Source organism: Rhyacophila brunnea, unplaced genomic scaffold, assembly GCF_057557595.1.
Source record: "Rhyacophila brunnea isolate RB1 unplaced genomic scaffold, BYU_Rbru_1.0 scaffold_13, whole genome shotgun sequence".
Taxonomy (NCBI): domain Eukaryota; kingdom Metazoa; phylum Arthropoda; class Insecta; order Trichoptera; family Rhyacophilidae; genus Rhyacophila; species Rhyacophila brunnea.
Window position 1 is genome coordinate 31,464,610 of NW_028232785.1, and position 12,789 is coordinate 31,477,398.

A 12,789-nucleotide genomic window follows, 5' to 3' on the forward strand; every position below is an offset into this window, starting at 1 on the left:
TAGACACGTCTACAGAACGTAGACGTGGTATTCTTATCAGTTTCTATCTACTACTTAGTTAAAATAAAAAACTCTTTTTTCGTTGCAACTTAAACATATGCACAATTAAATCATTATTTAAGTCTGCATATTTACATTCTCACCAACTTTTAAATCATAATAATATAATCATTTAAATACAAATAATACTATTATATATTTTTAAGTACCTAACGTCTATTTATTTTCGAATTCCGTGGCGTCCAGTTGTCCCGGCGCCAAATCGTCCTAGATCCGGCTTAAGGGTGTCTCCATGAGCGCAGCGACAAAATCAAACCTCATTGAAGTGCCTATTCAATCTTGAATACGCAACACCTGACGGGAAATTTTTGAACGAAGCGGTACGCAAACAAGAAGCAAAACGCAACAGTATCTTCAAAGGAGGCATAGTGCTTCGAACGGTGTCCAATAATGCAACAAAAATACTGAATGGACATTTATGGTCGCGTAAGATTTTGCATTATATTTTTGTTTATGCTCACATGACAGCTAGTTGGGGTTGACATTAGATTTTCCAACCTGGAAATGAATATATCTGCAAATGGTTTCGATAACCGGAATCGTTTCACAAACGCCTCGTCTATCATTTTGAATGGATCCGTCCGGTTACCAAATCTTAACAACAAAATTTCAGCGTGAATCTCTTCCATTTTGGGTACGTGTAAGATAACCTAAAATGTGGCAATGACATTAACATATTATTTTATCAGTACTTATTAGTTATCGCTGAATTCATAAAACGATTGATTGTTGTACCTAGATAATTAATCCTTAAAGAAGCTACTTACTTCAATATTTACCTCATAATAGTGTTATTACAATATTCAGTACCTTCGAGAATGTGAACGGAACTTCCGATGTATTTTACAAACCTAATATTAATAAAATATGTACCTATGTTTCCGTATAACAAAACACAATAAATACGTAATTGAGAATTTAAATACAAAACAACACTTCCAACGGTAATATGTAAATGAAAAAAAAACAATAAATAAAAAGCCTTTCAACGTTACGTTCCGACATTTAATCTGTGAAAATTAGCGCCTCAACCGTCGAAGCTTATGAAGCTCAAAAGCCTCCGCCACTTTCAGACGCGTTTGTCAAAATCGAATTAGAAATTAATTTTCTCATAAATTCTAATCACTTTCTCATACAATGACTTCGATACTGCTTTGTCCAAAAATTGCCCTTCTAGGTGGTCATAGTCTAGAAACTTTGCATTCTTTATGTTGGTTGATTTTTTACATTGTTATTACTTATAAATGCTTATTGATTGATTTATGTTTGTATTTTATTTCTTGACAGACTCCGCTCGTAAACCGCGACATGGAGTGTATGATTGCACCTGATATCTTTGAGAGACAATCTGCACAGTCATTTGGTGAAATTGAAGTGCAAGAAATGGCCATCAAAAAGGAAATAGCGATTGCTTCTGCGAAAAAAGTCCGTCTGAGGTTGAACAGAGCTTCATTTTTCGTTAGAAATTTTGTTTGCAACGTGTGTTGTAATGTTTTTTCATCTGCGCACATTTTGAAGTGCCATAAACGTATGCACGATGCGTCGCTGACTTTCGATGAAGTGGCTTTTCCATGCGACCAAAGCAGTCACTTGTATGAAAAGTTTGATGCGTCGACGTTTGCAAGTGATTCACAGGTAAGTCATATAATATACATGCTCATTTGATTATTGTTGTTAGGTATATGATGTATTATATATTGTCATCTGAAACCTATATGAAAAATATACCACTATGTATATTTATATTTGTAATCATAATAGGTATCATCCAGTGGCGAAGGGTGTACATAGGCTGCTTATATGCAACATAAGTAGTACACACAAAACTTTGTCAGTCATACATATTTCGTCCCCTTATTGCAGAACTAGCCTAACTGATTTTTGGACATTTTACAGGAGAGCACTTTTAAACTTTATTTCGTCATTAATTTGAAAACTGTAAATAAATATAAAAAAATTTATTTAAATATATGATATTGCATTGGTTAAATGCTTTGTTTATGTGAAAAAAAAATACCAAAAAGTATATTCCGTCACATATTTTATGCAGATAGGCTACTTTTGCACTACATTATTTGAAATCAGCACTATCTTATTTGAGTTAAGCTTGTTCTGCATTACTATTAGGATATAGTTGTACTACAATAATTCAGATCAGAACTATCTTAATTGAGTTAAGGTAGTTGAACGCGAACATAAGGCAATAAAATATGGTACCTTAAGCGCATTAGGAAGTTAGGCTAAATTTGTATAGCACTACAAAATAAAAATTAAATCTCACGACATAGTTTTTTTATTCACAAAATCTACCAAACACTTCAATGAACATTGGTACTTATAATATACTGTAGTTATTAATGAAAGTTAAAGTTCAAGAAGTTATATAATTGAAAAGGCAATAAAACCTATTACTCATAAGCACTATTTTTAATTGAATCACTGTCGGTTTCATCCCTATTCACTTCTTGTGGTGAGGTGATCAGTCCTGTATAGAAAGAATGGTAGTCAACAGGGATTATTTTCTCCGGGCAAAGATACATTAGGTCACAATGTTTTAGCTTAGCTATTGGTATGACCAAACTTCTTACTGGTATCAATTTGAAGTCAGTTATCTTTTGAATTAGTGGTCCACGGCTACGCTCAGCTGTATTAACTGGTGCAGGCGAATCTACAAAGTTGTACTCGATTTGGAGTGTGTGTGGATTTTCTGGCATTACTGAGATTCGTTTTATCTTTTGCCAAGAAAATTTGATTCCACGTTCATCCTAATCCCAATTTTTGGTTGTTGATTTCAAGCAATGTAGGCGTAGGGTCTCTTCCTACATGCTGATCGTGCTATTGAATACCACTAGCTCGGTGTATATACTGGTATTTTCTTGGCAGCCCTTTCAATAACACTATGAATCGAATCAACTTCATTCTGCGTGTGACCTTTTTCTTAAAAGATATGTGTTATTTTACAAGAGAAATTGGCCGCACAGAACATGTACATACAGTACATGAAATGGATACAATTTTATCCAGCATGATTATCTGAAAAAAATATGAATTCTTTTATCCCTTCCGATACCTGTTGTTTGATGAAATCAAAGACACAGCTTCCAAATTTCACACACTCCTCTCATTCCAATTGATACATGCCACATAAAACAATGATCTTGTTGTGATCCTAGATCATGAATACTGAGATTGTATGTGGCATACTTTCGTTTATGTTTATAGTATATTTGTGCGGCTTCTGCTCTGGGATTTGTAAGACTTGTTGCGCAATAGGAGCGTTTCATTTAAGTTTGCCTGCTCCTTGACATTTATTTTAACTTTCGGGTAATTTCTTTATTTTTTAAATGAGTATCATAATATTCTGCTTTCATAATATCTTTTTCTTCATTACTGCTCTGCTCATATTTCAAGAAAAAGTCACACTGGTCCTTCTTCGGAGTAAAGAATAATTAAATTCATTACAAAATATGCCACTATATGTAGGTACATTGAAGCAATGGCTACTGTCAAGCTTTTTCCTTCGTAGTCCTTTTTATATAGGTCAAACATCTTTGTTATATTTAATGCTGCATCCAAGTACTGCTTCGTGGTCTTTTTTCGGCAATAATGGCTGCTTACTGTAGAAAACCTGTTAATGTGATCCCTCACGTTTTGCTTCATGTGGTCGCTTACCGCAAAATCCTCTGCGACCCTCTGCTGTCATCAGCGACCGTGCTTGAATTAAGGTGGTATGAATTCTTTGCAGCAGTCTTAACCATTTGATAACGTATGCTCAATGAGTTTAAAAACAATTGGCATATTTTAATCTTGTTAAGATCTTCTGAAAGAAAATTTGAATTGTCAGTCATTTTACGATGACTTCTTTCTCGACCTTCAATTATATCAATTGTAGTTCTTTTTTTTTATTTAATTCAACGAAGCGGTTCACGTTGATTATTTATATCACTTAAATTCCAAAACTGATGAAATATTGCAACCCTCTGTTCTTGGGTAATTTTTATAGAACAACCAAATTTGCATGTTTGAGGAGAGGGTTCCTTCATTTGACTCTCACATATTACATTGTTTTTCCAGTTTATAAATTCGTTTCCAGAATTTCGCTACTTTTTTATTACATTTCTGCGCCACAGAGCTTCATTACGATGTCTTTTCCTAGTCTTTTTTTCCCTGCTTGACTTGAGTTATACACCTCTAGGACAGGTGCTGAAAGTCGATTTACAATATTACCAATACCATTTGATGAGTTTTCATCACTGTGTGATGATAGTGAATGCTGTGGTGGTTCATAGTCTGATACACTGTCGGTAGAAAATGGGTCCACTTTCCCATCATTATCAAAGGAATCAGATGTCGAAAGAACCTCTTGATCATCCATAAAATTATTGCAAACCTTGTCGATGATTACAGAGTCTGAAAATATATACATCATTGAGCTAATGTGCGGGATAGAAGCAAATTTCAGTTCTTATTTCAGTCAAGAAAGTGTTTATTTTTGTTGTAAAAGTGAACAATAAAACTCATAATTACCTCGTTGTTCTAATGTAAAGTGGGCCACTGTGGCACTGATTTCTCCTTCGTTATTTGGAGTCAGCGGGATCAATCGATTTGGTGTTGATTGAACTCCAGTCATGTCACTGATTTCGGTAGAAAATGTGTTAACTATCTCATCATCATCAACCGAATTAGATGTGGAAGGAGCCACTAGATGGTCCATAAAATAATTGCATTACTTGTCGGTAATTACAGCGTCAGCGTAATTACGTTGGCAGTTGACATTGACAGCGAACTAGTACAAATAAATCCTAACTGCAATAGAAAGAGGCGATATTGCCAACGTGTAGGTGTACTTTTGCGTGCAGAACTAGCTTAACGTCAGTTAGGCTAATTTAGTTCCAAAATATTTTTAAGATTGAATTTAGGCTTGGAATGATCTAAGCTGATAACTTTTTTTATAATGATAATTCAGGTACGCCTGTTCGGACTCTAAATAGAGAATCAAAAAAGGAATTTTTCTACCAGATAAAAAAAAATCACAAAAAATCAGTTAGGCTAGTTCTGCAATAAGGGGACGATTTGTTTTCATTAGATTAAGGTGACCATAATTTACTGATGACTTGTTGGTTAGTTTTTAAAATTCAATAAAACCCCGCGAAGCCAAGCAATTATAAATAATAGTCCAAAATTATTCGTCTATCTGAAAAATATCTAAAATCTTGTTATTAAATCATACAGATCTTTGGATATTTTATAGATCGAAGAATATATTTTTTTAGTTATGGTTTGGTATGGGCAAGGCTTAATGAATTTTAAAGCCATCTGTGAAATGTACTCCTAATTCAACTAAAACAAATAAGTATAATCGAAAGAGTGTGCACTATTTTGTCGGATTGCCCATAACATTGGAATGTCGTTCGGTGATTATACATTCACCTGCCAAATTAAGTCAAACATTGGCCATCAATTATTGAAGAAAGAGCTCTGGGAGACCTTTTTTGGCTTATCGTAATGATGATACTGTTACTTAATATTTATAATGTTATTTTCAGAAGCGCGAAAACGGTCTGATGAATATTAAGTATGAGAATAATGATGAGGCAGCCATCATCAAAGAAGAATTAGTTGAGAATGCAATTCACCAAATGAATGATAAGTTAACTCAACCTGGCTGCTCTAATCTGCAGTACAAGCCATTAGACCAGGTATGTTTAAAAACAAATGCGATTTTTTTAAAGTCCGATAGGCCGACGTCAAATTCTAAGCGCCCAATTCGGACTACTTTTATTAAAGCACTGATGGTCGTATAGTACGGGAAATGTTGGGTTCTAATGCGTTAAATGCTGCTGGTTTATCAGCATATAACAGTGACTTCACGAATCCATGTCTTAAAATCAATTTATCTCCAAATGTTGATTCAAATAAAGCGATAGTTGCGGTAGCTGTATGGCACTTCATGTTGAAATCACTGTTCTTTCGAATGATTCCATATTTAAAACAAAGTAATAATCATGGCTCGACAAGGATATCTATTAACCTACGTGAGCTTTGGCCCCATTTTTGAAGAATTGTGCGGCGATGCCACCAGCGTGTAAACCGCACCAAATAATGCATTTTTGGGGATGTAATGAATTATAGGAAGTCTTCTAGATTGGTATTTTTCCGTGTAGGAAATTTTCCTTATTAACAAACCCGTTAAGCAAAAATGAGCGTCATCGCTAAATGCAATTTTGCTCTAAAATTCAGTTATAAGTTGGGTTTCTTCTTTAGTTTTTTATTAATAATCATGTCCTTGCTTTTCCGTACAAGGTGGTTGTTAGTAATTTTGAACAATCACAAATACCTAGGCTTTGAGAAAAACACATAAATATTGTGTATCCTGACCGGGATCGAACCCAGGAACTCTCGGGTGGCAGGCAAGCGCCTTACGTATTGCACCACGAGAGCCGCCTTAAGTTGTGTTAGCATCAAGTAGAGTAGTTTAAGTGCCAAATTCCTGAATGAACTCGATAGTAAATGCGAGGTATAAAGGTATCTAGAAAAAAAAATTATAATTTGCGTAAATCGACAACGGATTTGTATAAGTTAATACGGATAATTTATTAGCATTGTTCCAGCGTAATTCTATTCATAAAGATTTGCCGGGCGAGGTATACTGATCATTAGGTGTGCTCACATACTGTAGCTTAAAGTTTAGAAGGATCTCAATTTGCTACATATTTTTTCCGTCTCATACGTAGCGTAAATGAAAACTGCCATTCTTAGTAGTATTGGATGCTATGTCCCATGGGCGGCGCGTTTCTGTATGCGGACTTCTGTAAAGCTTCGCCAACTCCGGATCGTCTTGCTGCTTTTGTACTATGTAAGTCGCCAGGTCTGGTAACTCCAGCACTAAATCCATGGGGGTTGGACCTGTTGTCGGTCCCTCTGATATGCTCATACTTCCATGTCTATGTCTTCTTACGGTTGCAGTTCCGAGATGAAGCGTCCGGTAGTTGGTTATCTTTCGCTTGACAGTGGGTAATGGTGAAAGAAAACTCTGATAATAGGATCGCCCGGCGGGTTAGTTTCGCTCTCTGGTCTTTATTGTCGGTTACCAGGGTGAACTCTCGTTCTTCTAGGCCGACCCTGTAACGTTTAATAGCCCAGGTGATCTCGAGGGCCTCCTCTTCATTGCTGTGGTATTTGCGTTCCACTGCAGATAAGCAACCGCAGCCCCCATTCCGCGTCCGCTGGCGTCCGTCTGTAGGAAGAATCGTCAGCTTAAGTCGGGGCGGGCTAGTTATAGGGGTTTCCGCAGCTCTTTTATGCTTTGCATAGAGGCTGTCGTGGCTTCCGTCCACCGGAACTTCTGTGATGTTGTGATGTGATTTGCAGCATTTAGAACGCAGTTTTGGATGCGGAAAGGCTCTAAAGTAACAAACTGATTCACATGGACGTGATTGCTGATCAGCAACTTATTAACCATAGAAAGTAGTGAATTTATTTGATGTAATTGAGTATGTAGGGTATCACCTAGATTGGTCTCCATAGACGCCAATTTTGTCTATTAACTAATCCGTTTAGTCAAAGGTTATTTTGACAATTTGGAATCGGTGCTCGATCGTCACTCTATTCACGGTTGCCTGTCTAAATACTGTTCATAAATGTTAAAAAGTATGCGCAGTATCACAGGTCGGTTTGACAGTTAACCCTTTCGTAAGTTCTATCTAAGCAACACAAAAAATAGTTGTGATATTACAACAAACAAAAAAGTAACTGACATTTAATGCAAATCGCACCAAGTAGTCATGAAACTAGCAATATTTCTCCTGACATAAACTTTTAAGTCTCCCATGTGCTTTGTTATAAATTATTAATATTATAAAAACAAATACCATCTTTAATGAGTGTAGTCTTGTGCTGTGGTTAAAGATTCATCTCTAAAGTAAGATATTCTCGGTTCACTTCTCCTTGCATGCAGCGTATATTTTTAGTTTGGATAAGTGATTGGACCCCTTACCCTAATCTGTTGCAGACTAGACAAATAAAAGTTAATGGATATTTTTGTTCAAATAACTCTTTATCGTTAAATGGCCAATAATTTATAGACAAAAGCAAAGTGTGCCGCAAAAGTGGGCAAGCCAAACGTTATTAATTTATTTGCACATTATTAATAATAGTGATAATATTTTTAATAAACATGTTCCAAATTCACGATATATTGAAACCAACAGTAAAGGTTTCTACTGGGAATTATTTTCTCCAATACGAAATAGTACCTGTCGTTGATAATCTATTAAATCATGTGGCATTCTGATGTATGAAATATTAAAATACTGTCAATGATCAAGGTTGCTTGATGAAATTTGAATATAATTTTCTAGCTTTGCCTTTCAGCATAACAGGCGCTGTGCACACACTCCAACGACACACTAAAACAGAACATGATATAATTATTGTTCCTTAAGATGATGTATACATACATATAAGTGCATTGTTTTGACCCACATATGGATCTTTTCGTAACAATATTTCACTCTCACTTCGCTATTTATTAACCTCTGAAGGTGCTAAAAAACGAAAGGGTCAAAAAAATAATTAAATATTATTATTCATAATTGATAATATTGATATCGATTATTACGATTTTTCTAGGTTTCTACCATAGGATTTTTCATGAGGCATCACGATACAGATGAGAGTCAACAATCCTCAGACGATGGCATCCAGGATAGAACGATACAGTATTCAGAAGTGACGATAGATGAGAATAACATTAAACAAGAAATCTTAGAACGAGATGCTCCCAAGGAAATTCGACTTATTCTTAGGAGAGTAATCCATTTCCCACGTTATTTGATTTGCTGCATTTGTAACGCGGTTTTCAGATGCGAAAATGCTCTAAAAACTCACAAAACGGTGCACATGGACGTGATTCTTGATCAAAATCAAAGCATAGTAGACTCGAAACATAGTAATGTCAAAGTACATAAAAAGACAATTACTGGTGAAAAACCTTATAAATGCAATGTATGTTCATATAAATGCTCGCAACTTAGTGATCTTAAGAGACATAAAATGACACATACCGGTGAAAAACCTTATGAATGCAATGTATGTTCATATAAATGCTCGCAACTTAGTGATCTTAAGAGACATAAAATGACACATACTGGTGAAAAACCTTATAAATGCAATGTATGTTCATATAGATCCTCGGCATCTGATAATCTTAAAACACATAAAATGACACATACTGGTGAAAAACCTTATAAATGCAATGTATGTTCATATAAATGCTCGCAACTTAGTGATCTTAAGAGACATAAAATGACACATACTGGTGAAAAACCTTATAAATGCAATGTATGTTCATATAGATCCTTGACATCTAGTCATCTTAAAAATCATAAAATGACACATACTAATGAAAAACCTTATAAATGTAATGTATGTTCATATAGATGCTCGCGAATTAGTAGTCTTAAAGAACATGAAACGAGACATAGTGGTGAAAAACCTTATAAATGTAATGTATGTTCATATAGGTCCTGGAAACTCATTGATCTTAAAATACATAAAATGACACATACTGGTGAAAAACCTTATAAATGCAATGTATGTACATTTAAAACCTCGAGATCTGGTAATCTTAAAAATCATTATATGACACATACTGGTGAAAAACCTTATAAATGTAATGTATGTTCATATGGGTCCTCGAGACTCGATGATCTTAAAAAACATGAAATGACACATACTGGTGAAAAACCTTTTAAATGTAATATATGTTCATATGGGTCCTCGAGACTCTGTGATCTTAATAAACATAAAATGACACATACTGGTAAAAAACCTTATACATGCAATGTTTGTTCATATAAATGCTCGCGAATTAGTAGTCTTAAAGAACATATAACGAGACATAGTGGTGAAAAACCTTATAAATGAAATGTGTTTTTATATAGATCTTCTACATCTGGCAATCTTAAAAATCATAAAATGACACATACTGGTGAAAAACTTTGTAAATGTAATGTATGTTTATATGGGTACTCGAGACTCGATGATCTTAAAAAACATAAAATGACACATACTGGTGAAAAACCTATGTTGGCCAAAGCTTGATTAAAAAACTAGCATTTACCAAAGATATTAGACGGTGCAATCTCTTTGGCATTGACCTTTTTTGTTACCTAATAAAGTTTTACATAATATATTGAACAGTTTAACTTTTTTTATAAAAAAAGCCTTTACAGTCCACAGCCAACTTTAAGGAAGGAGCGTAAATCGAAACATTTTACTATTGAATCCACAGATTTGGCGGCAATGGTATCTAACATGGGATTTTCACCACGAGTCATTTTGTTTATTTTGTAAATGAGTTGGATTGGTCTTTAGTACCAGCGATCTTAAAGGCTTCATAATAAACTGAATCATTTTGTATCAAAATATCGATTAGACTTTCGAAAGATTATTTATTTTATATAGAAAACTTTGAATTAAACTACGAGTATATATAGAAATAGGTAGTGTTACCAGACAAAAAAAGAAAAGAACCCGGCATGACAGTTTCAAATTCTAGATCAACAATTTAACAACCAAAAAAATACCCAGCTCCGCTGGCGAATGTTTAGAATCTCTGACAAAGTTAAGTAAACAATAACACCCTCGACGGGCGAAAAAAATTGTACCTGCCGGCGAGAGCGTCGTCCGGTCGAGGTGACAGAAAAAATCACCGCTAGGTTTTGACTTGACCGAAAGTCTTCCCTTTGCACCCCTCCCCGCTGTCTCACCACCGATAGGTTCGTTGCAGATAAGGGCGGACAGTACTGGTTCTCCCGCCAAAGTGGAAGCTGATATCCGGGGCTGCACCTTTGGTGTGGCCCGGATTCTTTACGGTGTAAACTGTAAAGTCGCGCTCGTTTCATTATTATAAATCAGTGAATTCCTTTCGTGTAATCGGCTCAATAATAATTCCTATAATCACCTCAAACCCATGCGTCGCGTCCACGATAAAACGCTTGCGCGCCGATTCGGCTAATGTGTTCAAACACGTGTTCCCATATAATGACTGTGCGATAGCTAAACCTAAGACTCCTGTGCAAGTGTAATTAATGATGTAATCCAACCAATGTATGAAAAGTTAATGTAATTAAACGTCCCTGCGCAGGGAAATTGTCAAATCAAAGACGTGTTTCATCTTGAATTATATATCCTGATGTCCACACAACCCTCAATCAAAGTGATGCTCGTGAAGAATGCTGCCAGCATACATGTGAGTTCTTCACCATTCTTCTTGGTATTAGTAGGTACCGAAACTTAGTATGTAATGACAGTCCCACTAAAAAATTAATCTAACTGGTTGGAAACAAAATATATTAATTAACCGAAAAGGTTTACCAAGACTGTATTTTTTTGTCTATTTCGCGATGTCTAGTTTACTTCCGCTACCCTTGGACGTCACGTCCTTGATGACTAGCAATGACACATGTAGATTTGCGAAATATATTTGAATTATAGGTTGGTACATGCTTACGACTTTACTACATATTTTTGCCAGTTACTCGCAACTTTGAAAGTTGTTAGATGTACCTACCTATAGTATAACATAGTAGGTATTTTTTAATGTATCAGAAACCGCGAAATCGTCACATTGACCATTGAAGTAGAGATGACATTTCAATTAGTTTTAAGTGGTATATATTTAGTGGTATACTCTGAACGAGCTCGCCATTGGAGGCACTGTTTTTCCCCACAAAGACATTCACAAATATACGTGGACGTCTCCTGATGGACGCACTAGGACGCAGATTGACCACTTTCTGTACAGCTTGAAGCACCGAAAGGAACTTCTCGACGTACGTACTTACAGAGTTACTCATTGGAAACATCCGAGTAAAACTCAGTCGCCAGGCGAGGCCTCCAAAGCGCGAACGAATTGACGTTGAGAAGCTCCGACGCCGCAGAATTCGGATCGACTTCGAAACTGCTGTACGAAATAGTGTAGATCATATCTACGAGCGGCACAAATCTGAATCTGACCTCATCGAAGCGGACTGGAGCCTCATAAAAAGTGCGATTGTGTCGTCGGCCCGTACCGTCCTTGGTACCAGAAGGAGTGAGCAGCCAAAGTGGATGTCTGACGAAACGTGGGTTGAAATTGGAAAATGAGCCAGGCTGAAAGCCCTGAGAGACGAGGAGACAGACCCCGACCGAACCGAGGACCGCCGGACTGACTACCAGACCCAAGACAGGGTAGTCAAACGATCCGTGCGGTTGGACAAGCGCAATTTTATGAACCGGCAAATTGAAGCGGCAGAGGAGGCAGCAAGCAGAAATGACACCAGGAAACTCTTCCGAATCACCCGTGAAGTCTGCGGCAGGCGACCACCGACTCCCGGAGCCATTCGTGGTCCTAGTGGAGCAATAGAGTCTGACGCAGAATACGTCAAGAAGATTTGGAAGAATCATTTCTGCGGAGTGCTGAACCGCCCACCCCCTTTGGATCCCTTTGACATATCTGCGGAAGCTTTACTTTTGGACATTCCCCGAGCGACCGACATTTCCGATTGCCCGCCCACGCACACCGAGATAAAATCGGCTGTGAAAAGGCTCAAGAACGGAAAGGCACCGGGGGGAGACGGGATCCACCCTGAATTCCTCAAGTACAGCCTAAGCGCAATCCTGCACCCTATGTTTCATCTGATGACAAAGGTGTGGGAAGAAGAGCGCTGTCCAAGGGACTGGGTG

The 12,789-nt window shown here is 36.7% G+C and overlaps 1 protein-coding gene across 1 annotated transcript; it reads left to right on the forward strand.

The window, feature by feature from the left end:
* The first annotated feature begins 1,368 nt into the window (after positions 1-1,368).
* LOC147077280 (uncharacterized) lies at positions 1,369-11,224 on the forward strand. Its single transcript, XM_085941625.1, has 3 exons — positions 1,369-1,695; positions 5,607-5,759; positions 8,692-11,224. The coding sequence occupies exons 1-3, from the start codon at positions 1,369-1,371 to the stop codon at positions 9,985-9,987; spliced, it is 1,776 nt and encodes a 591-aa protein (XP_085797751.1). The 3' UTR covers positions 9,988-11,224.
* Positions 11,225-12,789: the final 1,565 nt, after the last annotated feature.

Excerpts from the sequence above, each read along its gene's own strand:
- LOC147077280 (XM_085941625.1), top strand. The coding sequence starts at position 1,369 with ATGGAGTGTATGATTGCACCTGATATCTTTGAGAGACAATCTGCACAG. Across the intron at positions 1,696-5,606 it reads CGTTTGCAAGTGATTCACAG|AAGCGCGAAAACGGTCTGAT; the intron begins GTAAGTCATATA and ends TGTTATTTTCAG. Across the intron at positions 5,760-8,691 it reads AGTACAAGCCATTAGACCAG|GTTTCTACCATAGGATTTTT; the intron begins GTATGTTTAAAA and ends CGATTTTTCTAG.